This window comes from Eretmochelys imbricata, chromosome 20 (assembly GCF_965152235.1).
Source record: "Eretmochelys imbricata isolate rEreImb1 chromosome 20, rEreImb1.hap1, whole genome shotgun sequence".
Classification (NCBI taxonomy): Eukaryota; Metazoa; Chordata; order Testudines; family Cheloniidae; genus Eretmochelys; species Eretmochelys imbricata.
In genome coordinates, this window is record NC_135591.1 from 13,548,346 (window position 1) to 13,574,818 (window position 26,473).

A 26,473-nucleotide genomic window follows, 5' to 3' on the forward strand; every position below is an offset into this window, starting at 1 on the left:
TCCCTCCCTGCCACCGGTTCCTGTGAGACAAACTCAAGCTGTTTTATTGACTAAAAATGAATTTGCATTGAACACCCACCTGGGTATATTTGAGACTTTACCGAAATGTGGCAAAAAGTCACAAAAATTCTTGGACTCCAGTGGGGGGAAAAGAAAGAAAGAAAGAAAGAAAGAAAGAAAGAAAGAAAGAAAGAAAGAAAGAACACACCCCTGTGGATGAACCCATGTAACATTTCAGCTGAGTTGGGGGCTGCGTCTGTGGGTTTGTGTTTGTCTTTCTCAGGGCTCAACAATCCCTTTTAAAGTTGTCTTTGTGTATGGAGCTCTGTGTGTGTGCGTGTGTGGCTGTGTGTGTGTTTGTGGGGCTCTCTCTGTGTGTATCTGTGGCTTTTGATGTGGGGGAGGCAAGCTCTGTGTGCACATGCTTGTGGCTGTGTTTGTGCGTATGCAGAAGCGTGTGTGTGTGGCTGGGTGGGTGTTTGTGGGGCTCCGTTTTGGGCGTGTGGCTGTGTGTGAGTGCATGTGCGGCTGGGTGTGCGTGTGAGACTCTGTGTGCAGGGGAAGGGGCTCTGTGCATGCTCGTGTGGCTGTGTTGGTGCATAGGCACAAGCGTGTGTGTGTGTGTGTGTGTGCGTGGCACTGCGTGCAGGAGTCTTTGCGTGTCTGTGTGTTGTTGGGGATTGTGTCGTGTTGTGGTGCGTGTCTGGGTTATCACCGTGTGCCATGGAGCGAGGGCTCCTGTTTCCCTGCAGCGCAGCCCCCGGAGGCCGGGGGGGGGAGCGTCCCCTAGGGACACTGCTCTCTGTGGCTTCCCCTCCACACCTCACGGGGGGGCGGGAGGCCGTTAGACGGCGGGGCAGGGCTGGCCCCGCTTATGTAATAACAGGCAACCCCAGGGAGAGGCGCAGAGCCGCACAGAGGAGAACACGGACGAGAGCCCTGCCCTCGGTGTGCCCCACAGCCCAGCAAGGGCCCCCCAGGGCTGCCCAGGATGGAGGTGCCTTGAGAAGGCCCCCCAGCTCGCAGCAGGGACCACGCTCGGCTTCCCCAGCACCTTGGGGTCCGGCGGGAAGGAGCCACCGTGACGGAGACAGGGAAAAGAGTGAGACCCCCGCGCGCCCCCCGGCTGGGGATCCCAGGCAGGTAGGAGCCAGCGGTGATGCCCGGCCCAGCCACGGCCTCTCAAAGGAGACTTTGTTCAGGTCCCCGCGGCTGTGCAGCTCCGGCAGGTGCTGGGAACCCGAGATCGCAGCTGGGGGTGGGAGATTTTCCCAAGGCAGATGGGTCACCACTGGGCGGGGGGGGTGGTGGTGGTGGAGATGAGCCCTGTCCTGCCTCCAGGGAACTGCTCGCTGGGGTGGTTCAGGAGCACCCCACCCCCAATGCACCAGGATTGGGGCCCCAGGCTCTGGAACAAGGCAGGGTACAACCCCGACACCAACCCCCGGATTCCAATGCGACCCCCCACGGCACGAATCCCCAGCCCTGTTCAGCCCCTCAATCAGGGCCTGCATCCAACCCCCTGACCAGGATCCCTGTCCCTGTCCAACACCCCCACTCCCCTCCCCCCGATCCCCATCTCTATCCGGCTGCCTGAGCTGTGCGGAGGGTCCGATCCAGATCCCGGTCGGAAACCTGCTGCTCGGGCCCGTCTCTGTGAGCTGGCTGAGGACACATGGGACTGGGGTCAGACGTGGGGAGGGTGTGGGGCCCACAAAGAAGCTGGGGGTATGAAGCCCTGGGCATGTGGGGTGGAGATGCTGCAGGCCCTGGGGGTTCTGATCAGACGGGCTCCACCCTGCTGGGTTTGGGGGTCTGCGCTCAGTGGCCTGTGGGGCAGTAGTTGCGCTGGGGGGTCCTGCGGAGACTTGCCCCGACTGCCCATCCTGGGGCTTCGGTGGGGGTAGGGTTTGTGTCTGAGAGGGCAGGAGAGAGACGGCAGGTCAGGAGGGTGATTGGGGGGGGACTCAGCCTGGGGGCAGCCTTCTCCCGTCTGTGCCCTTGTGTCTCTGGGTGTGAGTTAGTGACTCGCTGGAGGTGAGTGGAAAACACAGCCCTCCTCCCCCCACGTCACCTTCTGGTGCACAACACACATCCACACATCTTACACACACACACACTGCACACACCCACCCCTACACACAGAGTGCACACGCACACGGACACACTGTATGCACACACACACCCACACACACACCCACTGCACACACACACCCCTACACACAGAGTGCACACGCACACGGACACACTGTATGCACACACACACACACACACACACACTGCACACACCCACCCCTACACACAGAGTGCACACACACGCGGACACGCTGTATGCACACACACACACACACACACACACACCCCTACACACAGAGTGCACACGCACACGGACACACTGTATGCACACACACACACACACACACACCCACTGCACACACCCACCCCTACACACAGAGTGCACACACACGCGGACACGCTGTATGCACACACACACACACACACACACACACCCCTACACACAGAGTGCACACGCACACGGACACACTGTATGCACACACACACACACACACACACCCCTACACACAGAGTGCACACGCACACGGACACACTGTATGCACACACACACACACACATCCTAGACACACACACTGCACACACCCACCCCTACACACAGAGTGCACACGCACGCGGACACGCTGTATGCACACACACACCCACACACACACCCACTGCACACACCCACCCCTACACACAGAGTGCACATGCACACGGACACACTGTATGCACACACACACACACACATCCTAGACACACACACTGCACACACCCACCCCTACACACAGAGTGCACACGCACACGGACACACTGTATGCACACACACACCCACACACACACCCCTACACACAGAGTGCACACGCACACGGACACGCTGTATGCACACACACACACACACACACACACACACTGCACACACCCACCCCTACACACAGAGTGCACACGCACACGGACACGCTGTATGCACACACACACACACACACACACACACACTGCACACACCCACCCCTACACACAGAGTGCACACGCACACGGACACGCTGTATGCACACACACACACACACACACACACGGAGCCAGTGCAGAGGTCAGCAAATTCTCCCACCAGCTAGGTGAGAAGCAGCTCTCAAGGGGGAGCTCACAGGCATTTGCACTTTCCCCTTGGTGTGGGGTGAGTGGGGTGGGGGTGGGGTCACTGTCAGCTCTTCTTCCCCCAGGGCTCGTGGCCCTGTGGCTCTAGCATTTGTTTCTGTGATGCATGCAGCAGGTTTCTGCTACTGGCAGGTTGCTGAGAGTCGAGCGTTTGCTCTGAAGGTTGAACCCAGGTCTGTGGCTTGGGTGGGACCTTGGTGGAAAAGGCCAATCTAAATGGCCAGGCTGGGGCGGGGGTGTGTGTGTGTGTGTCACACACGTGCACCACTGCCCTCTCCTGGGTGCGTCCAGCACTGCTACCCATGGCCCATAGACCCTGTAGTGTGAAGAATTGCAGGAGATTTTCCATTAGCTTGTGTCGGGGTTTGGGTTCTTGGGGCAGAGTGCTAAACTCGCTCCCTGCAGCTGCCATGTAGTTCACGAGGCCCTGGCTTCTTACAGTGTTTTCCATTGAAGTCAGCAGGGCGGGGCTTGACCGTGTGCGGGAGAGAGTGTGAACCAGCAGAACTCCCTGCCACATGATATCACAGAGACACAGGGAAATGGGCATGGCACCTGCGGCTGCAATAACTGGTAATAAATAGAGAGGCTGGGGCTGTAGGGCTGAGTTGATCCAGCCCCTTGGACTGCTGGGCTGTGCAGCAGAACCAGGCCTGGGCTCCAGGGACAGTGTGGTCGGCTGGACACACTGCGGGGAAGGGGTCTCACAGCGGAGCCAGGTCCTGGACTTAATAGCCCATTGGCCTTGCCCTTCCCTGGGGCTGTTTCTGCTGCCCCAGGGACCCTGCTCCAAGCCTGTCTCTTCCCAGCCTTTTCCTGGAAACCTGTGACCAGCCAGTTAGCGCTCACCACTGCCCTCTCCTGGATGGCTGCAGGTCTGCTTCACTGAGTGTCATAACCCCCTCACCACCAACAGCGATTTCTCTTCAGTTCAAGTGGCTGGGGCTGCACGCTTAGAGCAGCAGGGGCTGGATTCTATCCCTGAAGGGTCCCAGAGGGTTTCCTGCTGACACAGGAACCTCTTCCCCACTGCCCAAAAGCAGCCACTTCTGGGGTGCAGCGCCACCCACAGCCATTTAGCATGAACTGGAAACTAGGCAGAGCTCAGGGGGGTTGGGCTCTGTTTGCTTTTCAGATTGGAGGTGTTGCCAGAGCCCCACACTGCCAGGCAGAGGGGCGGCTGGCTTGGTGGAGGCGCCCGGGGATGTGCCAGTGCTGGGGATGCCTGAGAGCTGGGTGAGGAGGCTGTTGGAGGTACCAAGTTACAATCTAGCCATGGGGGTGATGCCCCCCGCCAGACAGGCCATCGGCAGCTCTGCGGCACTGGCTTACTGGATGTGCCCAGGCCCTGGCTGGGTAGCCATGTACCTGACTAGGGGCCAGCCGAGCCCAGCTTTGCTGGCTGCCCTTTGAGGGGGTGGGCCCTGGGCCTCGCGCTGAGGGGCGATAAGGGGGTTCCTGAAGCTCTCTCTCTTTCTGAGGATCTGAGCCTTGTGGCAGCTTTGTCCTCAGACTGGTAACAAAGAGAAACAGCAAAGGAAATATCTCCCCGCAGAGTCTCAGCTCACTCCTGTCTCCAAGGGCGTGTCACGCCGGAGCAGGCGTCCCTTCTCTCTTAGCCTCAGCAGAGCAACACGTGCAGCATAACGGCTGAGCTGTGTGTCATACACCTTATATTGCTAACAGCTAGTGGGGATTCTCCTTCAGCACTGGGGGCAGAGGCCTGCCTTCCTGGGGGATCCAAGCCCTCTCCCTGCCCCAGCTCTGGCTCATGGCTTTGAGTGCTGATTTGGCACACAGAGTTGGAAGAACCGTGCCCGCTTCCGCCCACTCTAAGCCAAACTCGGCACTTAGCTAGGCCGGAGCTGGACTCGCCCCACTCAGGTGCATGGTGTGACTCTGGATTTACAGCGTCGAGGAGCAGCTGCCTCTACAAGTCCCAAAGCTTCCTTCCCAATCCAAACCCACACAGGCTCCCACCTCCGGCCGGGGCAAGCAAGCCAGATTCTAGCCAGACTTCTGCATCATCTCCATTGGTGACTGCAGAGAAACAACCCAGCCGGGGGGCTGGATTGAACCCCTTTGCTAGGAGCAGAGATGGGGCTGGATGCGCCCCTGGGGCTGCACTGCCAAAACCAGGGTGGGAATCTGCGGCCGGCTCCACCCCCCCCCACACACACTAACCATGATCCCCATCAGGTCCCTCCCTCTGGAGCCCCTGGGCTGGCCCCAAGGCTCCAAGCCAGTGGAGTGAGACTGAAGGCCAATCCTCCTGGGCAGGAGCCATTGGCTCAGAGCAGGGCTCGGTCCTGCCTGGGTTGGAAGAGGGACCCTGAGACAAGCCCCCCGGGGCATCACAGGAGTCACATCCTAGACCCCCCAGAACCTCATGGTAGCAGGATGGGACAGATGCCTCCAGAGGCACTCCCTCCCGGATGGACACCCATGTGAAAAGAGATTCCCTGGGAGCAGTACAGGGGCTATGACACAGAGTGCAGCGGTGTGGATTCCATCCAGTAGAGGACAGTGGAGCTCACACACTGACACATGTGCACACAACACCCACCTGCCCGTGTATAAGCCACGCCCACTCAGTGTGGCGCTCTGTCCCCTTCTTGTGGTGCCTAGGCCCAGGTATGGCTTGATAGACCTAGTACGGCCTTGCCTAAGAGCTGATGTTTTAGGCTTAGGGACGAAGATCCGGTTGCAGGTTTGATCCCCACTGCTGATAACCCACACAGGGCGTCAGCGTTTCACATGCTTGGTACAAGCTACGTCTCAGGCTAAGTGGCAGAACAAGCAATGGTCCTGGGGGAACCCCCTGCCCCCGACCACTAAGAGTCTCTGCCTGTCTCTCCCCTTTGCCTGTCTAGCCTGCCCCAGCCCTGAGCAGACCAGGCCGCACCTACCCAGCTCTGGGTTCAAGCCCCAGGCAGCCCCATCCCAGCACTGACTCCAGCCGGAACCTGAACGTCACTGGGAGCTTGAAAAGCCCACCGAGCACACTGCTGTGCATGCTGGTTTGTTATTGTAGGGTCTCCCTGAGTACTGGGCTGCACATGCTGGTTTGTTATTCTGCGGATCTCCCTGAGCACTGTGCCACATAGGCTGGTTTGTTATTGTAGGGTCTTCCCACAACAGATACAGGAGCTGGGCAGAATCTTGTAGCAAAGCCGTGGGCACTGGGAACTCCGCGCCCAGCTCCACGCTGCATGTCGTAGCTGCATGAGACATAGAACTCAGATCCTACTGGTGTCAAAGCCACCTGCACTAAGGGAGAATCCCTGTCAGCAGTGCAGGGCCTCTGACAGCTGAGCAGTCCTTATCCTGCCTAGCAGAGGGCAGTGGTGCACACATGCTCACTGGCTCCTGCTAATGCTAAGGTTGCAGGACGCCAGCTGGGAGGCGCAGGGGTCCGGAGGGAAAGTATCCCCATCCTGCTCCACTGGGTGACATCTGGAATGGGTGGGGGAGGGGATGTGGGTCTCACCTGGTGGGGGAGTATGTGAGACCCAGCAGCTAGAAGGCAGGACAGGGTGGGGCACTTGACTGAGGGAGCAGGCAGGGGTCAGCACTGTTGGCGGGGGCGGGGGTGGAATCTCAGCTGTCAGAGCCGTTGCAGGGTCTGGAGCAAACTGCCAGCTCTCACTGCCATGGTAACAATCCTGCCAGGCTCTTCTCTATCAATCTCAAAGCGCTTCACGGAGCAGGCCAGCGCTGTGATCCCTATTGTACAGATGGGTAAACTGAGGCACAGCTTGCCTAAGGTCACCCAGCAGGCCAGAGCCAGGGACAGACCCCAGCTCTCCTGAGTCCCCGTCCAGTGAACTGCCCGCGAGGCCACGCTGCCTTTGATGCTACAAGGGCAGTGACCAGTGTTTGCAAGTGGCTGCGCTGGGTGGGTGGCTGGGGGGTGCTGCAGTGTCTGCACCAAGGATCCTGCCCTGTGAGCCCAGCACAGTGCATGGTGCTGATCCCATGGCAGGGAGGCCTGGGCCAAGCGTGCTGGGCAGGGCCACCCTGATGAGCCGAGAGGGCTGGGCAGTGGCCGGGGCTGGTGGGGAGGCGCCTCCTAAGGAAACCCCCCCTTCCCCCGCCCCGTCCCACACCCTGGGCCCAGGAGCAGGGGCGGGGGACATGCCCTGCAGGAGCCAGGCACAGCGTTAACCAAGAGAGGGTTTTGCCTTGTGCAACATCCCGCCGGGGCCTTGGGAAATCGTAGGGGGCCTGTGTCGAAACACGGGCGGGAAACCAGGGGCCCCAGAAGGTGATAACGGCCCACAGGCTGCGGTGGGGAGGGAGCCACTCAGTGCCTTAACCCTCTGATCCCTGCATCTCCCTGCAATAAAAGCGCCCTGCTCCCTATAGGGCCCTAGCATCAGGTGGCAAAACTGCTCTAACAAAGGGCTCACGGGCAGAGCTGGGGCTAGAACCCAGGAGTCCTGTCTCTCTGCCCCATGGCTCTAACCCCCAGACCCCGCTCCCCTGCCGGAGTCAAAGGAGAGAACCCAGGAGTCCTGGTTTCCACTCCCTTGGGCTCTAACCCACATGGAGAACGTGGCTTGGAATGGGAGGGGTTTGACATTTAGGCCTGGCAAAATGCCCCCACTGGTGGCGCTGAAGGGGGGACTCGGGTTTGGGATCTGACGCCGGTGGAGGAAGAGTGAATCTCATGTTGCTTTGGTGCAAATCTGCCCCCAGCTGGCATCGGGCTCAGCCCTGTGGGGAGCTGCCCCTGACCCAGGGGCTCTGATCCACATGGAGGGGAGCTGCGTCAAAACCAGACAAACGGACGGATGGGAGAGACGGACAGAGTCCTGCATCCAGGCACCACCTGGGCTGCTCAACAGGAAGTCCCCAGCACGCCCGCAGGACAGCACTCCCCACCCCACACCCACAGCTTCTCCACTGGCTCACCCCCCTGGTGAACAGGCCCATTAACCCCGTCCACGCTGCCTTCGGTGGAAACCAAGCACTGGTGGCAGAAGGCGGCAGAGCTGAGACCCCCTCTGCTCCCCCCAGCCTCGCCTGCTGGTCCTGGTGGGATGATGCTGCGGCCAGCTGCTCTTCCTGCTTGCTGGAAAGCACCTGAAAGCAGAAGTGAGCCCAGCGGGCGGTCTGGCTGGGCGTTCCTGCGGCCGGGGAGTGTTTATTGTCCCAGGGCAAGAGGGATGAGACAGCTGGGGGCATCCACAGGGCATCCGCAGGAGACAGCACAGGGCACTCTGCCAACCTGCCCCCACAGGGAGCTGCCTCTTGCTCCCCAGCCCCTCCAGGGCCCAGCCCAGTGCACCCGCAATGCCCAAAGGCAGCAGATTGAGAGCAGGGAACACAAGGGCAGCGCCAGGGTCAGGGCCCACCTCAAGGATTTGGGAGTGGGGACAGGCTCCCCATGGCCAGTTCTGATTGGTTACTTAAGTCACATGTGTGTGTATGGTGAGCGTGGGGGAGGGATTTTCGGAGAAAAACCACCAACCCCCATATTTCTGGGATCAAAGGGGTTGTTTCCTCTTTCCACATTCCGTTGTTTTTTTATTATATATATTTTTGGAAAATTACAAAATGTTTGTAATAGCTTTGAAGGGGCCGTTGGGAGCGTCTCGTCCGCCGTCTCGCGTAGCACCAGCCAGAAACCTTCCCCCACCAATTCCTCCCTGAACCAGAGTAGGCCTTGGAGGAAAACAGCCTTTCAAAGTTGCCAGGGATGGAGACAAAAGCGAAGGGGGGAAAAGCAAACCAAGAAACCTAGCAGATTTGGAGAATTTTTTTGGAGCTGAATTGGCTTCTTTGGAAATGCAGCAGGACAGAGAAGATCCAGTGAAGGTCCGAACTGAGAACCGAGGCCGGGTGTTGGGGGTGGATTTTTCACACCCCTGAGTCCCATAGCTGTCGACCAACGTTTTAAGTGTTGTCCAGGCCTCCAGCCCCAGAGGTGGCTGCATTGGACTGTAAGCTCTCTGGCACAGGGACCATCTGTCTGTTGTGTTTATACAGCGCCTGGCACGCTGGCGTCCTGGTCCATGAGTAAGGCTCCAAGATGCTACCGTAATACACCTAACAAATAACTACAGAGAGTAGGAGCCTCCGGAATGCCCTTCCCCGGATGCTGGATCCCTCCCAGTTCAAAGAGGAGCTGAGACATGAGTCTGTAACCGGTAGGGGAATTAGTCCTGGGAGCAACTTCCCAGGGGACTGGTGGATTCTCCATCATGTGGAGGCTTTTGGTTGAGGATGGACATGTGTCTAAATGATCTGTGCCCATCAGTTACCAGGTTGGATGCAGGGATCTGAATGGGCCCTTCTGCTTTTATCGCCAAGAAATCTATTTATGCTCAGAACCACCTCACTAGCTTCCCAGCGGGGCTCGCAAGCCCCGCCGTGCCCCCATGGCAGCTCAGTTGCCAGAGCCTGTCAGCCTGGGGGAACTCGGCTGAGACTGGCCCACGGGATCTTTTATGGATGGCTGGGGGGCAGGTGTCTCTGTGATCCAGGGACTGGCCTGAGTCCCTGCAAACTCGTTTCGCAGACGTGGAAACAGCCGCAAGGTGGTAGCTGCTGGCACTGTCTGCTGGGTTTGGATGGGTGGTCATGGAGGAAGACGCCGTGTCCCGTTATCCAACAGCTGCCTCTCTGGTACAGCAATGGGTGTGGCCCACTTGGTACCAATCAGCTGTAAAACAGTCTCTGACCTGCCTGGTCAGTTACATGGGACCCGCCTGGATGGCCCTTGGCAGTGCCCATCTCTGGGCCACTGGTGCTGGAAGTTTTTGGAGTGGGGGTGCTGAGCTGTACCCCTCTTATCCCTGTCTGCGTCTATCACTGCCCCCTAGAGCTAGGGCCAGGAGCAGAGCTATGGCTCCGGGAGGGGGGGACGTGGACAGGGGTAAGGTGGGGGAAACACAGCTAGGGGTGAGTGTAGAGCCACGGGAGTGGGGTTGGCAGCCAGGACCTCGCATGCAGGGCCGGTGTCCGGGACCCTGGAGCCAGCAGTGGAGCCCCCGGGGCCAGAGGCTGAGCGGAACCTGGGGCCAGTGGCCAAGACCCTGGACAGCAGCGGGACCAGCAGCTGGGACCCCGGGCAACAGGGGCGCAGGGCCGGCAGCCGGGATGCTGGGTGCAAAACCTCGGGGTGCTGCCACACCTCCTCGCATCTCTACTTCCTGTGCCTATGCTCTGCCCCCCAATGCTGATCTGACCATACCCAGCATCCCCCTGGCCTCAGAGCTCGTCACTGGTTAGACCCACCCCTCGCGTCTGGGTGGCACCTGGCAGGTGCTGTCTGGGGATACCCAGAGCCTGGCCCTGCAGAACAGCATCCCAGAAATAGGGCCTGGGGGTCCATATGATCCCAGTTGGGTTGTCGATGTGGGTGATGCTGCCATGCGGAACTGGGGGCGGGTGAGAGGGGACTGCACTGGTAGAGGGGGGCTTTGTGCCTGGATTCTGGTGGGATTCCCATAGATGAAGTATTCAAACACTCCCCTGGTTGGCGATGGGTGGATGGAGGGAAGGACAGCAGGTGGCCTGAGCAGGGTGTGCCTTTGTTTCTCACCCTTGCATCATCTCCTTGGTTTCTTGCCCCAGTCGTGTCTGTAGGTTCGGGGCTGGGCTGATTCCCCTTCCCCCACGTCTTTCCTGTGAATTGCCCCTCAGGCTTCCCCAGTGCACGGAGGGGGAGGTATGCGCTTTCGGACCTGGTTTCACGGCCATTCTGTGCTCAGGATGCAAATTACCGCTTCAGGCTCAGCTGAACCCCCAGGACGTGGGGAGCCAGGCTGGACTTTCCAAGGAGCTGCTGCCCAGCATGCCCCCGGCAGGACCATCTCTACTGAGAATCTGGCTCTGACTGGGTGCCCACCCTGTGAAGGCCGGTCGTATCATAGAATCATAGACTATCAGGGTAGGAAGGGACCTCAGGAGGTCATCTAGTCCAACCCCCTGCTCAAAGCAGGACCAGCCCCAACTAAATCATCCCAGCCACGGCTTTGTCAAGCCTGACCTTAAAAACCTCTAAGGATGCAGATTGCACCACCTCCCTAGATAACCCATTCCAGTGCTTCACCACCCTCCTAGTGAAAAAGTTTTTCCTAATATCCAACCTAAACCTCCCCCACTGCAACTTGAGACCATTATTCCTCGTTCCGTCATTTGCTACCACTGAGAACAGTCTAAATCCATCCTCTTTGGAGCCCCCTTTCAGGTAGTTGAAAGCAGCTATCAAATCCCCCCTCATTCTTCTCTTCTGCAGACTAAACAATCCCAGTTTCCTCAGCCTCTCCTCATAAGCCTTAGCCTTGGCGCTGGGGTGGGCTTAGAGGGGAATGAGAAGGGGATGTGGGGCAGGGGAGCGTCAATCTGCCACAGTCTGTCCCTGCAAGACCCACAGAACCCGTTGGGCCAAGGGCAGGACCTGGGATCTGTCCATTTGGGCCCCATGGAGCCAGCCTGGCCATGGAGGGTGGGGGAGCTGGGGTCTCTCCTTTTGGGCCCCAGAAAACCAGCCCAGCTATGGGGGGAGCCGAGATCTTTGCTTTTGGGGCCCACAGAGTTAGTCTGGGTATGGGGAAGAGCCGAGATCTGTGCCTTTGTGTCCCATGGAGCCGTCCTGGCCATGTCATTTGTTAATTCCTGGGGTGGCACAAGCCCAGTGGGACTCAGCTCCATTGGGGGGTTAAAGACACCGACCCGCCCGTACAGGTAACCTCAGTATCGGGGGGGGGAGTCGTAGGGGTCATTGCTTGGCAGAGCTGAATGGAGTGGCAGGGAAGTTCCCCTGGGAGGGCACTGCCAGCAGGGAGGAGGTAACATGGGCGCTGGGCGGGGCTGGCAAGTGACGGGGCCGTTTCTGCTTTTCTTCCCGGCAGCCCAGGGCCTCCCCTGCCGCAAGGAGCCTCTTGTGAAATCGCTGGAGGGAGGCAGCCCTGCCCGCACGCTCAGGCGCTGGCATTAGGGAGGGCTGGGGACCCAGGGAGCGGGGCGGGGGCTTAGCAGGGGGGCGCTCTCCCCTGGCAGTCAGCGCTGGCCCTATTGCCTCACTGTGGCTCTAGGGGGCGCTGTGCTGCAGGGAGCAAAGTGAGGGGCTCAATAGGGGGCGCTCTCCCCTGGCAGTCAGCGCCGGCCCCGTTGCCCAAGGGTCGCGCTAGGGGGCGCTGTGTTCCAGGAGGGTGCAATGTAAATCCAAGACCTGGCCGTTCATGGTCATTAGCGTGGCGCAGTCTCTCAGGGCGGGAGCGTGAGTCCCAGCATCATGGCCAATCTAAGTCGGTTCACAGGGGCCCCCCACCATGACCCACCCTCAGCTCCTGCTGCAAAACAGGATTATTCTGTGCGTATCAGCAGCACCTAGAGACCCGGACAGAGATCAGGACGCTGCAGCGCCAGGCGCTGCACAGACACAGAGTGAGAAATGGACCCTGCCCCAAAGAGCTCCCAGGCTGAACAGAGACAAGGAGGGGAAACTGAGGCACTGAGCAGGGAAGCAGCTTGCCCGAGGTCACGCAGCAGGCCAGAGTCAGGAACAGAACCCCGGCGTCCTGTGTTCTCGTGCAGTACACTACCTACTAGATCACACTGCATCCTTTGTGCTTTGGGCAGTTTCACGGGTGTGTCTGGCCCTGGAGAGAGACTGGGGACGGTCAGGGCTGGGAGGGGGTAGGTAGAGCACAGTGGGGTTCAGGGAGCTGGCTGGGCATGAGCCTGACAGCCGCTGGCCGGGGTGCATGCCGGGGCCATGCAGCTGCGGGTGATAAGGGCCCTTATCTGTGTGTTGCAGGAGCAGAGCAGGCCTCCTCGCGGCTTCATGAATGTCTGATTTTGCCAGCTGCGGGCTGCAAATTCACAGAACCGGCTCAGAGGTGAGGGGAGCGACCAGGGAGGGGAGGCTTATCGGGGCACCAGACGGAGTGGCCACGCCTGGGGTTGCCGTGGGGAACATCCCACCGGGCTGCAGGAAGGAAACGTGGTGCTCTGGAAAGGGCCCCATACTGCAGCCTCTCCCCCCAGCCCCCCAGATGCGGTGGGACACCATGGAGGGTGGGAGACTCTGGAGGGAGCTCAGGAAGAGGTGGAGGGGGTGGGAGATCGCCCCAGGCAGAGGGGGAAGAGAAATGAGGAGGCATGAGGCTGGGGTAGGGTAAGAGGGTAGCAGCGGGGCGAGTGGGGAGTGGAGGCTGGTGGGCATGGTCCTGAGCTCACCCCACATCCCCGGCTGGGTTGGGAGATTGCCAAGAGCTCAGTTGCCAGAGCTCAGTTGGAATCAGGTACTGGAGTCTTTCCTATGAATGCCGCCCCCCCCCCCCCCCCCCGTGCTATAGCCAGGCCTGGATCCAGTCCCCACTGAACTTCAGGAAGGGGGTGCCCCCCAGCCCAGTTCTGTGCAAGGAGTTAGAGCCAGAACCCCTCAGGCCACCCAGCTCCAGACTGTGACCCCTGACCCAACCCCTCAGACTTGGGGGAGTTGGGATCTGGAGCCGGTCTCCACAGCGGGGCCCACGGGGAGCCTGGCCCCTCTATACACTTGGTCCAGCAGGCCTGAGGGAGATGCACAGAGCAGGGTAATCCTGGACATCCCCACTTCCCCGGCCATGCTGGACAGAACAAGCCTCAGGCCTCTAGGGAACCTGGGAGCTGCAAAGAGCCTTAGGGTGCCTCCTTAGGGTGCCTTATGTCAGAGAGAGCTCTCCAGCTCCCAAGAGAGAGAAATAGCTCAGATCACCAATCAGCAGATGGGAAGGCTGGGGGAGGGTGGGGGCGGAATCCTATCTCTACCAATCAGCAGGCAGAAAGGCTGGGGTGAATCCTGTCTCCACCAATCCCCAGGCAGGAAGGCTGGAACGGATCCTGTCTGTACCAATCAGCAGGCAGGAAGGATGGGGTGGATCCTTTCTCTACCAATCAGCAGGTGGGGAAGTTTGGGGTGGATCCAGTCCCTATCAATCAGAAGGCAGGAAGGGTGGGATGGATCCTATCTGTACCAATCAGCAGGGAGGAAGGTTGGGGTGGATTCTGTCTCTACCAATTGGTAGGCGGGAAGGCTGGGATGGATCCAGTCCCAACCAATCAGAAGGCAGGAAGGTTGGGATGGATCCTCTCTGCCAATCAGCAGCCGGGAAGGCTAGGGTGGATCCTGTCTCTACCAGTCAGCAAGTGGGAAGGCTGGGCCTTTATCCAATCAAATTCTTTCTTTCCTTGTGCCACAGAATTTCGCTGCCACGGCCGGTTTTGGGGTGGCCCTTCTGGAGCAGACGCTGGGCAGGGCCTGGGCCGGCAAGATGCCCCCTTGCCCTCCCCAGCAGGGCCGGGCCCGGACAACGCTCCTGCCTGCGCCACCGGTGAGTGAGCCTGGCCAGCAGGGGGAGATGGAGCTGACCTGGCAGGAGATCATGTCCATCGCGGAGCTGCAGGTGAGCCCCAAACAGAGCCTCTGCTTCCCTCCCCCAGCCAGGCCGGCTTTGGATCCCAGCCTCCTTGCTTGCGGCAGTGGCAGTGCCTGGTGCTGTTAGCCCCCTTCTCCGTCCTGCTGGCAGAGCCGGTCGCTGCATCCAGCGCGGAGCCCTGCGATCTCCTGGGAGCTAGACAAGCTGGAGGGGCAGTTATTGTAGAAGCTATGCTGGGGTCCCAAGGTGCTGTGTTGCCAGGTCCCTGTCCCCACTGGGCTACTGCCACCCACCTGGGTGCCTGTCTCCCAGGGAGTTTGCTTGGCATCTCCCCTTGCAACGGGGCCTTGTTCCTGGGCGGCTGCCTGCTCTAGGCTCACACAAGTGACACGAGGTTGGGCAGGTTCAGAGCCCAGATCCTAGCGGGCGACTTGCTCCCAGCACCTAGAGAGGGGAAATTCTGATCTGGGTCGAAAGTCACGCGGGTTCCCTTGAGCCTGGCACAGGGAGGGGACTCACGGCTCAGCCCCCACCCCACCTTGGCACGGACACTGCCAGCTCGAGGAGGGGAGTGCACTGGCTGGCTCTTGGCCTGGCCTTGATAAGTCAAGGCTGGACTAGTGGGGCGCCCCTGCGATGGACCAGCTGCCCCAGCCAATCTGGCCCTGGCTGGAAACACAGAGCTCACCCCAGACCTGATGTTTGGGTCTAATTTCTCCCAACTGCTCCCCCCTCCTTTGGCCTCAGCCCAGTTCCCAGTGGCGCTAACCGGCCCCCAGCGCTGACCGAATCCCCATTCCCATAGTGGGGATCCCTGAGCGAGGGAGAAATGCTGCCCCTTAGTGGCTGGGCCCAGCAAGAGGATAAGGGAGCTGCTAGATGTGCGGGCCAAGGGAGCGTGCCTCCTGCTGGTCAGTTCTAGCCCCACCTCCCTGAGACTCTTTGCAGCCCCCAGGGTCCATTCCCCCAGGCACCGGTGACCTGCTCAGTGTGGGGAGGCAGCCTGGGCTCTGGGGACTCACAGCCCCCAGCCCAGCACCCTGTCCTCCCAAGGCCCCGGCAGAGCTGCAGGTATTAATTACATGCAACCGCCTCTTTAATCTTCCCAGTGGGATGGAGCCGCTCACCTGCCCCTGCGCCAACACTGCCCCATTCACTGCAGGGCCCTTGCTGTGGTGTTCAGCTGGTGGGGGTAGGGCGGGGGGGCCGGCCGCACAATGGGGCCTCTGTCTGATGAGATGAATTGGCTCCATTGTTCTGGTAGGGACGATATCGCGCTGTCCATCTCTGTAGGGCAGGCACCTGCTGCAGGGCTGGGCGTCTTCCCATCATGCTTTGGGCCTGCAACCCCCTCCCCGAGGGGCAGCGTGATCCCAGCATGCTCCATTCCCCCTCCAACCGCAGGAATGACATGTTCCAAGCATGTTCTGGGTCCCCCATCCCACCCCAAGTAGTGGGGCAATCCCAGCATTTCTGGGTCCCCTATCCCACCACAAGGACAGGGTGTTCCCAGCATGCTCTGGGCCCCCCCCATCCTACCCCAAGGGGGAGGGCTCTGGGCCTTCCCATCCCAGACCAAGGACTGGCACATTCCCAGCATGCTCTGGGCCCTCCTATCCCACCCCAAGGGGCAGGATGTTCCTAGCATGCTCTGGGGCCTCTCATCCCACCCCAAGGGGCAAGGTATTCCCAGCATGCTCCATTCCTCCAACCCAAGAAGTGGCATGTTCCCAGCATGCTCTGGGCCTCCCATTCTACCTCCACGGGGTGGTGAGTTCCCAGCATGCTGCATTCCCCATCCCCACAGCCTTAGGCGTTCCTGACCCCTTTCTAGGGCTGGCAGTGCTGCAGAGTGTGGGTAGAGGGGCAGACAATGCTGGCGCCCTGACCAGCCTGGCAAGGGTGCCTGTAAATGCTCAGGAAGATTAAAGAGGCTACAAAAGCCGAAAGAATTTTCTGTAGTATCTGGCTGGTGAATCTTGCCCATACGCTCAGGGTTCAGCTGATCGCCATATTTGGGGTCGGGAAGGAATTTTCCTCCAGGGCAGATTGGAAGAGGCCCTGGAGGTTTTTCGCCTTCCTCTGTAGCATGGGGCACAGGTCACTTGCTGGAGGATTCTCTGCTCCTTGAAGTCTTTAAACTACAATTTGAGGACTTCAATAGCTCAGACACAGGTGAGAGGTTTTTTGCAGGAGTGGGTGGGTGAAAGTCTATGGCCTGCGTTGTGCAGGACGTCAGACTAGATGATTATAATGGTCCCTTCTGACCTTAGTATCTATGAATGTCCCCCCAGGGCAAGATGCAGAGATAAAATTCCTCGACACCACTAACTTCCACCACTGCTTCTTGGAGCAGCTAGTCCTGGGAGCTAGTCATGAGGGGAGAGGCAGTTCTTGATTAGTCCTAAGTGGCACAGAGGATCTGGTCCAAGAGGTGAATACAGCTGACCTGCTTGGGAATAGCAACCACTGTGTAATCCTTGTAGGGGGATAACACAAGAAAGCCCACCACGGTGACATTTAACTTTAAAAAGGTGAACAACACACCAAGGAGGATGCCATTTGCTGGACATTAAAAGGAGCTGTCACACAGGTGAAATGCCTGCAAGCAGCATGGGGACGGTTCAAAACCACCATAGTAAAGCCTCCAACTAAACAGATACCCCAAGCCAGGAGAGACAATCAGAGGACCAAAAGAATGCCACCAGGGCTAAGCAGTACAGTACGAGGCAAAAAGGCATCCTTTAAAATCTGGAAATCAGGTCCCAGTGAGGGTAATAAGAAGCCGCCCAAACTCTGGCAGATTAAGCATAAAACTAAAATAAGGCTGGTCAAGAAAGAATTTGAGAAGTTGCTTGCTAAGGACGCAAAAACTAACAGTAAGACTGTTTTTAAATACATCAGAAGCAGGAAGCCTGCCAGCCAGCCAGTGGGCGATCAGGGTGCTAAAGGAGCACTCAAGGAAGACAAGGCCGTTGAGGAGAAGCTAAATGAATCCTTTGCATTGGTCTTTGCTGCAGAGGATGTGAGGGAGATTCCCACACCTGAGCCATTCTTTTTTAGTGACCGATCTGAGGAGCTGTCCCAGACTGAGGTGTCAGTAGAGAGGTTTTTGGAACAAACTGGTAAATTAAGCAGTAATAAGCAGGGGTGAAAGTAATATTAAACTCTTACCGGTATGGGGGCCCAGCTCCTGGCCCCTGGAAGGTGCAGAGCCTTGGGCGGAAAGGGCGGGGCTAGGGGGTCAGTTTCCCCCAGCCAGCCCATCCATGCTGCCTGGCTTACGCCACCCAGCTTGCACCGGCTGGAAGCCCCGGGCCCTTTTAAATTGCCAGCCCCGGGGCAGCTGCCTCTTTTGCCCACCTTGTCGGTGGCTCTGCCGCAGTGTTTAACTTCGGCTGCATAAGGGCAGGAACTGACCCCGTACCGGCCTGTACCGGCCTACTTTCACCCCTGGTAATTAGTCACCAGGACCAGATGGGATTCACCCAAGAGTTCTGAAGGAACTCAGATATGACATTGCAGAACTACTAACTGAGGTATGTAACCTACCACTGAGATAAGCCTTTGACCCAGCTGACTGGAGGGTAGCTAATGTAACACTAATTTTTAAAAAGGGCTCCAGAGGTGATCCTGGCAATTACAGGCCGGTGAGCCTAACTTCAGTGCTGGGCAAATTGGTAGAAACTAAGTGAAGAACAGATTTATCAGACACACATATAAACACGATTTGTTGGGGAAGAATCAACATGGCTTTTGTAAAGGGAAATCATGCCTCACCAATCTATTAGAATTCCTTGAGGGAGTCAATAAATACGTGAAAACAACAAGGAGTCCAATGGCACCTTAAAGACTAACAGATTTATTTGGGCATAAGCTTTCGTGGGTAAAAAACTACTTCTTCAGATGCAACGTGGACGCAACTAAATACGTGGACAAGAGTGATCCAGGGACATAGTGAACTTGGAGCTTCAGAAAGCCTTTGAAAAGGGCCCACACAGAAGGCTCTTAAGCCAAGTAAGCAGTCATGGGATAAGAGGGAAGGTGCTCTGATGGGTCAGTAAATGCTTAAAAGACAGGAAACAAAGGGTAGGAATAAATGGTCAATTTTCACAGTGGGGAGAGGTAAATAGCAGGGTTCCCCAGGGATCTGTACTGGGACCTCTGCTGTTCAACATATTCATAAATGATCTGGAAAAGGGGGTAAACAGTGAAGTGGCAAAGTTTGCAGAGGATACACAATCATCCCTAGTTAAGTCCAAAGCTGATTGTGAAGAGCTACAAAGGGATCTCAGAACTCGGTGGCTGGGCAACAAAATGGCAGATGAAATCCAATGTTGTAGATATATGTAATGCACACTGGAAAACATAATCCCAACTACACATATATAATGATGGGTCTAAATTAGCTGTTACAACTCAAGAAAGTGAGCTTGGCATCACGATGGAAAATGTCAGCTCAGTGGGCAGCAGCAGTCAAAAAAGCGAAGAGGATGTAAGGATCCATTGATAATGAGACAGAAAACATCATAATGCCACAATATAAATCCCTGGTACGCCCACGCCTTGAATAATGGGGGCAGTTCTGGTCGCCCTGTCGCAAAAAGGATACAGCGGAACTGGAAAAGGTTCAGAGAAGGGCAACAAAGATGAGTGAGGGGGTGGTTGGAGCAGTGTGAGTTGGGGGAGGGGTTGATGGTGAGTGAGTTGGGGAGGGGAGAGTGGGTTGGGGAGCATGAGGGGGGAGAGGGGACAGGAGTTTGCAGAAGGCGGTTGTGGGAACATGAGTTGAGGGAGGGGAGGTGGTTGGAGGAGTGTGGGTTGGGGGAGGGATTGGGGAGAGTGAGTTGGGGGAGGGGAGCTTGAGTTGGGGGAGGGGAGGGGAGGTGGTTGGGGGAGGGGAGAGTGGGTTGGGGGAGGGGAGGTGGTTGGAGGAGTGTGGGTTGGGGGAGGGGAGAGTGGGTTGGGGGAGGGGAGGGGAGGTGGTTGGTGGAGAGTGAGTTGCGGGAGGGGAGGGTGTTGGGGAGCGTGAGGTGGGAGACGGGACAGGAGTTTGCAGAAGGAGGTTGGGGGAACATGTGTTGAGGGAGGGAAGGGGACACTGGTCCAGTCTGGATCCCTGTGTTGCTTTTGCACCAGTATTTTGGGCCTAATGGGTGGTGGGGAGCGTGACTGTGGGGCTATAGGAGGGAATTGGGAGTAAGGACTCCTGGATTCTATTCCTCAGTCTGCCACTGACCCTGGCTCTGAACATGAGCAAGCCGCTTACCCTCCCTGTGCCTCAGTTTCCCTACCCTGTTCTATGGGGACAACACCCCAGATCCCTCAGGCATGGAAGGCCTGGCCCAGCGATGCCTCGGGGGAAGCTCCTAGCAGCCACTAACCAGCCTGTGTCTCTCAACCCCACAGGGCCTGGATGTGCCGAATGAGACCCCCTACGACCCTGCAGTCTACACCCTCATGCACCAAATGGCGCCCGCTGCCAACTACGGGCACTGTCCAGTGCTGGGGGATGGCCTGGTGCCCAGCTGCAGCCAGCCTGCCCCAGTCTATGACCGCCACTATCTGGATGTCATGGCAGCCCCATGCCCCCGGCTAGGGATGGGCCCCGTGCCCCCTATGGACCCCCCTTATGGCTACACTGGGATGCTGATCTCCTCCAGCCTTGACCCGGGGCCGGGAACCACCACCCTGGGCCAGATGAGCACCAACAAGACTCCGTCCCTGTCCGGGCTGCTAAGCGAGTCCCAGGGGGAGGCCAGCGGGCGGGCTGAGGGGGGCCGGGCTGAGGGCTACGGACCCCCGCCACCCTGCAATGCCCAGGAGGACTTGGAATCAGATTCGGGCCTGTCGCTCAACTACAGCGACGCCGACTCCATGGAGACCGAGGGGCTGGAGTCCAGCAGGCTGCGGCCCGACTACGCGGAGATGTACCCTGTGGACTATGGCCCGCACTACCCCTTGCTGCCCACCTTGCAGGAAGCGTCCCCCTTCGCCCTGCAGCCCCCGGAGCCGTTCAAGCCCCAGCTGGAGAAGGGCCGGGCGCCCCCGCGGGCCGAGCTGGCCTGCAGCCGGGACGAGCGCCGCGCCTTGGCCATGAAGATCCCCTTCCCCACCGAGAAGATCGTCAACCTGCCGGTGGACGACTTCAACGAGCTGGTGTCCAAGTACCAGCTGACGGAGCCGCAGCTGGTGCTGATCCGCGACATCCGGCGCCGCGGCAAGAACAAGGTGGCGGCCCAGAACTGCCGCAAGCGCAAGCTGGAGAACATCGTGCAGCTGGAGCAGGAGCTGGAGCAGCTGGGGCGGGAGCGGCAGCAGCTGCTGCGGGACCGCTGCGAGGTGGACAAGACCCTGGGCCTCATGAAGCAGAAGCTGGGCCAGCTGTACCGCGAGGTCTTCCTCATGCTGCGGGACGATGCGGGGAACCCCTACTCGCCTGACGAATTCTCCCTGCAGCTCACCGCTGACGGTGGCATCTTTCTGGTGCCGCGCAGCAAGAAGCTGGACAGCGGGGACTGAGCGGGGCGGCCCTGGGGCCCCACAGCTAGGCCCTGCCTGTGTGTGGGGTGGGGTCTGTGTTCTTTCCCAGCAACCAAACCTGCTTGGGGGGGGGCCCTTTAGTGCATTACACACCTGGAGGCATCATAAGGGCATGGGGGGGCCTGTCACTGCCTTACACACCGAACCCTGGAGGTGTCATATGGGAACAGAGGGGCCTGCCAGAGCATTACACACTCAAGTGAACCCTAGAGGTGTCATATGGGGATGGGGGGACCCTGTAGTGCGTTATGCGCCCACGTCCCAGATGTGACACTGTTAGTTTCTGTGATGATTGCCCCAGCCCCCTTCACTCCCCTGCAGAGACCAGGCCCGCTGAGTCCCTTGCCCCCTACTCCCTGATCTCTGTCCTAGGGGGTGTTTGGGGCAACACTGGTGACTGCAGGGAAGAACAGCACTTCTCATGCCCACTCACCCCATGGAAATGACCCAGCCTGGAGAGAGGGAGAAGGATGCTGCCCCACGAGCCCCAAGGAGCTGGCCCAGCCGTGGGATGGGGGGGGGGGGGCGGGGTGGCGCGAGCCCCACAGAGCTGACAGAACCAGAGTCTTCCTTCCTGTGCATCCATAAGCTTGTTTGTCAGATGCCCCTTTGAAAAGTCACTGAGAGCAACAGGAGCCCAAGGTCCCTGAGGGCAGAGCTAGAGGGGCTGGGGAGGGGGCAGCCGGGGACAGGAGGGGGTCCCTGAGGGCTGGGCTGTGCAGGGTCAAGAGGGACAGGGACAGGAGGGGGTCCCTGAGTACAGGGCGTGAAGGGCAGGGGGCTGTGCAGGCCCATGAAGGAGGGGATAGGAGGGGGTCCCTGAGGGGGAGCAGAAGAGCCTTTCTTCCGGGTGATGCTGGGCAGGGAGAGGCCGGCCTTGGGGCCTCTGGCTCGTGGCACTGAGCCCATGTGGCTGGGAACGGAGCCAATCCACCATCATGGTGGGCCGTATGAGCAGGAGCTGAGCACAGCAGCTGAGATCCTGTGGCCCGGAGGCCGGTCGGAGGACCCCAGAGCTCAGAGGGTTAAATGTGGGGAGCCATGGCCCCAACTGCCCTGGTGCAAGGTGCCCCCGGCAGCATTTTCCCCATTTGGACTGTTGTAAATAGAGACCTGGCCCGCAGCTGCCAACTGTCCCGCAATAAACAGCGCCCGGAGGGACCTGCTGGGAGCCCGCGTCTCCGTGCCCGTCACTGGGGGTCACTCACCGATGCGCGGGGTGGGAGGGGGAGGCGGACGGTGGGAATAGGCTGCAGCCTGTGTGATATGGGAGGGCATGCGTGTGTGTGAACAGTGCAGGGGGGCGTGGGGGGTTTGTGTGTGCGGGCAGTGAAGGGGTTGTATGTGTGTGTGTACGTGGTGGGAGTCTCTGGCTGTGTAACACAGCCAGCACCTGCATTGGTGGGGAGTCTGTATACAGTCCGGGGCTTGGGCGAGGGACGCTGACCCACTTCCCAGCGCTGTAATTCCATGGGCGCAGATTGCTCCTCGTGGCTCGCCCTGGGTCATGGCTCTGCACAGAAGCCCGCACAGCCTCCCCGCAACACGCCTGGCCTCAGTGGGCCGGCAGCACAGGCCAGTGCCAAGCGGAGCTGCCCTGCGCTACCCACACACATGGAAACTGGATCGGAGCTGGGAAAAAGTGGGACTTGAGGCAGTGCTCCTGGGCAGGTCATGTGGTGTGGACAGGGAGTGGGGCAGGGTGTGGGGAGAGCACGTGGGGCAGTATGAACAGGCTGTGGGGTGGGGCAACTTTCAGGGTCAGGATCTCTGCTCCCCCCCTTCTACGTCACTTGTCCTTGCACCGTTTCTGGCTGATCCCATTCCCACCGCGGGCATTTGCGGTCCATTCCTGGGCTCTGCTTTTTTCCAAATATAAATCTCCAAGATGTGTTGAGCTCATAAAGCAAAGTGGGGGGGGGGGAGGAATGATCTGACTGTGCCCTGCTTGGGCCTCCCCATAAGACACTGCAGAGCCCCCTGTCCATCCACCTGTCCCTGATCCACGGGGCTCTCAGACACTTTGCTGCCCAGCCCTGGCTGTTGGGCTTTGGTTCTGGGTTTATAATTAATGAAGATCACAATTATTGATGGCCCCAGAATGGGTGTGTGGTGTGTGCGCATTGTGTGGCATACGCATTGTGTGTGCACATTGTGTAGTGTCCACTGTGTGGAATGGGTGGGTGTTGTCTGCATTCTGTGGTTACATACAGTGCGTTGTGTATGTTGCATGTTGTATGGTATGTACATTATATGTACATTGTGCAGGGGGGTGCATTCTGTGGTGTGGTGTTGTACAATAAGTGTGTTGTTTGCCCACATTGTATGGTGTGATGTTTGTGCGGTGTGGGTATGAGGTGTGTGTGTCGTGTGGAGGTGTCACGCATGTGTATTGTAGGGGAGGGTGGGTGTGTTGTGAGTGTGGTGTGGTGGGGGTGCATTATGTAGTGTGGGTGCATTGTGTTTCAGATGTCCACATAGCTGCTGCAGCGGGTGAACCAGTTCCAGCTCTCTGCATGGTACCGTAACTGGGATAACTAACATGGAACAATACCCCCTCCCCAAACTCGCCGTGGAGCACCCAGCCCAGCCCAGGGGCGAGAGGAGACAGCACATCAGCTTGGAGGACTGCGGGATCTCTATAATGCAAGCAGTGCATACAGGGGCTTCTCCATCCCCACAATGGTTTGGACTGACGGCCACCATGCAACCAACTCTTTACACCGCCCTCTCCCACCAGAATTGAACCCACTTATAAAGCTTTTATCCCCACCCCACTCTTTGAATATAGAATCACAGGACTTGAAGGGACCTTGAGAGGTCGTCTAGTCCAGTCCCCTGCATTCATGGCAGGACTAAGTATTATCTAGACCACCCCTGACAGAGGTTTGTCCAACCTGCTCTTAAAAATCCCCAATGATGGAGATTCCACCACCTCCCTCGGCAATTTATTCCAGTGCTTCACCACCCTGACAGTTAGGAAGGATGGTCAGATTGGGAGGTCATCTCAAGGTGGGTTCCACAGGGATCCATTCTGGGTCCCGTGTAATTTAACATCTTTATTAATGACCTGGATATAAGAACCTGCTGATCAAATCTGCAGGTGACAGAACACATGAGGGGGGAGAGGGAGGGTTGCAAACACTTTAGAGAATAGAGCTAAAATTCAAAGGGATCTTGACAAATTGGAGAATTGGTCTATAGCCGACAAAATGAAATTCAACTAAGAGAAATGGAAGGTGCTGCACCTAGAGAAGAAAAACCCAATGCACAAATACAGAATGGGGGATAACTGGCTTGGCAGCAACACTGCGGACAAAGATCTGGGAGTTGTGCTGGATCACAACCTCAACATGAGTCAGGAATGCGCTGCTGTTGCAAAAAAAGCAAATGCAGTTTTGGGTTGCATTAACAGAGGCAGAGCACGCAAATCTCGGGAGGTGATAATACCGCGCTACTCGGCCCTGGTGAGGCCTCAGCTGGAGTACTGTGTCCAATTCTGGTCACCAAAGTATAGACAGGATGTGGAGAAACTGGAAAGGATCCAGAGGTGAGCAACAAAGATGATCAAAGGGATGGAATGCCAGCCATATGGGCAAAGGCTGAAGGAACTCTTTAGTTTGAAAAGAGAGATTAAGGGGGAGGGGACATGGTAACGGTCTTCAAATACTTGAAAGGCTGCCATAATAAAGATGGAGAAATTTTTCTCTCTCTTGCCACAGAGGGCAGGACAAGAGGCAATGGACTCAAACTACAGCATAGCAGATTTGGATTGAATCTCAGGAAAAACTTCCGAACTGCGTGAGCAGGATAATGGAACAGACACCGTGGGAAGTCATGGTGTCTCCTTCACAGGGTTTTGAAAAGAGGCTGGATAGCCATCTGTCCTGGATGGTTAGACACAAGCCCTGTGTCTTGGCAGGGGGTTAGACTAGATGTTCCTTGCGGCCCCTCTGACGGGTCAGGGGCTGTGTAGGACGGAACGCGGAGGTGATTGCCCAGCAAGGGATGTTTCAAGCCCAGTACAGCCTGTGGGCGGAGGCCCTTGCTGTTTCCGATGTTGTACTCCGGGCATCCGGCGCTCCCTTCCCACTGAGGGAGTGTTACACACTCACACTCCGGTCACGGTCCCAGCTGACGCACCGCAGGAAGTGGTGCAACAGCTTGCAGTGGCCAGGCGGGGGCGGGCCCAGCTGAGCCCTGTGCAGCAGCTGCCCTTGCCACTCATGGTGCAGTTGATTCAAATGCCAATTGTTCATTCATTGGGAGGAAGGCTCCAGGGCTGCATTGACCCACATCCAGTTGGGGTGCATGACTCGTCACGGCAGCTGAATAGAGCAGATTCCTCTGCTGGCATCACAGGGCAAGAGATTAGGAAAACAACATTTACTGCAGCCCTTGCTGAAAGAGGGGCTGTAAGCATGGCTTTGTGGGGTCTTTTCTTACAGAGCCAGCACAGGCTGCTGCTCGGCCTAGTCACCACTGTATTTAGTCAGTAACATGGGACAATCAAAGCTTTTCAGAAGCTTGTCCCTTAGTCTCTCTAAATTTGTGATGTTTAAAATCACGCCGTGTCTGCCTGAGAAGCCAGTGACGGTGCATGGGACTGGAGAGCAGCTGTGGTATGACTCAGACGCTGCCAAAACCGCACAGAACCTTTGAGAAGAGAGACTGACCATGTAGACTGGAACAACACGCATGTTATAGGTTTCTATCCCCTCCTCCACTTGGCCCAGCCAGCTCATCCCACCCACTGCTGTCCCACTTTTTGCCCCACCCTTCGCCTACACCTCTGCTTCACTCCCCTCCTGATACAGACAAGTTTTAGGGCTGTGGTTCTCAACCAGGGGGACACTTAGCCCTGGGGGTACACAAAGATCTTCCAGGGAGTACATCAACCCATCTAGATAGTTGCTTAGTTTTACAACAGGCTATGTAAAAAACACTAGCGAAGTCAGTACAGACTAAAATTTTACACCGTGACTTGTTTATACTGCTCTGAATACCATGCACTGAAATACAAGTACAATATTTATATTTCAATTGATTTTATAATTATATGGTAAAATGAGAAAGGAAGCAATTTGTCATTAATAGTGAGCTGGGACACGTGTGTTAACCAGACAAGCTCTTCTCTTCGCATCTCCCATGTTAGTGAGTCCACCTCTTAACTCCCCTTGCTTCTCTGACTACATACAACACGCTCGCTGGGGTTCCAATCACATCCTAGAATCTCTCCAAACCCACAGCCACTCAAAGCTCTCATAGAATCACAGAACTGGAAGGGACCTCGAGAGGTCGTCTAGTCCAGTCCCCTGCACTCAAGGCAGGACTAAGTATTATCTAGA

The 26,473-nt window shown here is 57.8% G+C and overlaps 1 protein-coding gene across 2 annotated transcripts; it reads left to right on the plus strand.

The window, feature by feature from the left end:
* The first annotated feature begins 838 nt into the window (after nucleotides 1–838).
* On the plus strand, nucleotides 839–22,296 carry NFE2 (nuclear factor, erythroid 2). Of its 2 annotated transcripts, none has more exons than XM_077838266.1 (4): nucleotides 839–1,139; nucleotides 12,980–13,061; nucleotides 14,406–14,609; nucleotides 19,992–22,296. In XM_077838266.1, exons 2-4 carry the CDS (start codon nucleotides 13,011–13,013, stop codon nucleotides 21,102–21,104), a joined length of 1,368 nt encoding a protein of 455 aa, XP_077694392.1. In that variant the 5' UTR covers nucleotides 839–1,139; nucleotides 12,980–13,010; the 3' UTR covers nucleotides 21,105–22,296. The 2 variants fall into 2 exon arrangements, with proteins under 2 accessions (XP_077694392.1, XP_077694391.1); XM_077838265.1 differs by having other exon boundaries at nucleotides 840–1,143.
* The last annotated feature ends 4,177 nt before the right edge of the window (nucleotides 22,297–26,473 follow it).

Coding starts and splice junctions, on each gene's coding strand:
- NFE2 (XM_077838266.1), top strand. CDS start 13,011: ATGTCTGATTTTGCCAGCTGCGGGCTGCAAATTCACAGAACCGGCTCA. Junction 13,062..14,405: donor TTCACAGAACCGGCTCAGAG/GTGAGGGGAGCG, acceptor CTTGTGCCACAG/AATTTCGCTGCCACGGCCGG. Junction 14,610..19,991: donor TGTCCATCGCGGAGCTGCAG/GTGAGCCCCAAA, acceptor TCAACCCCACAG/GGCCTGGATGTGCCGAATGA.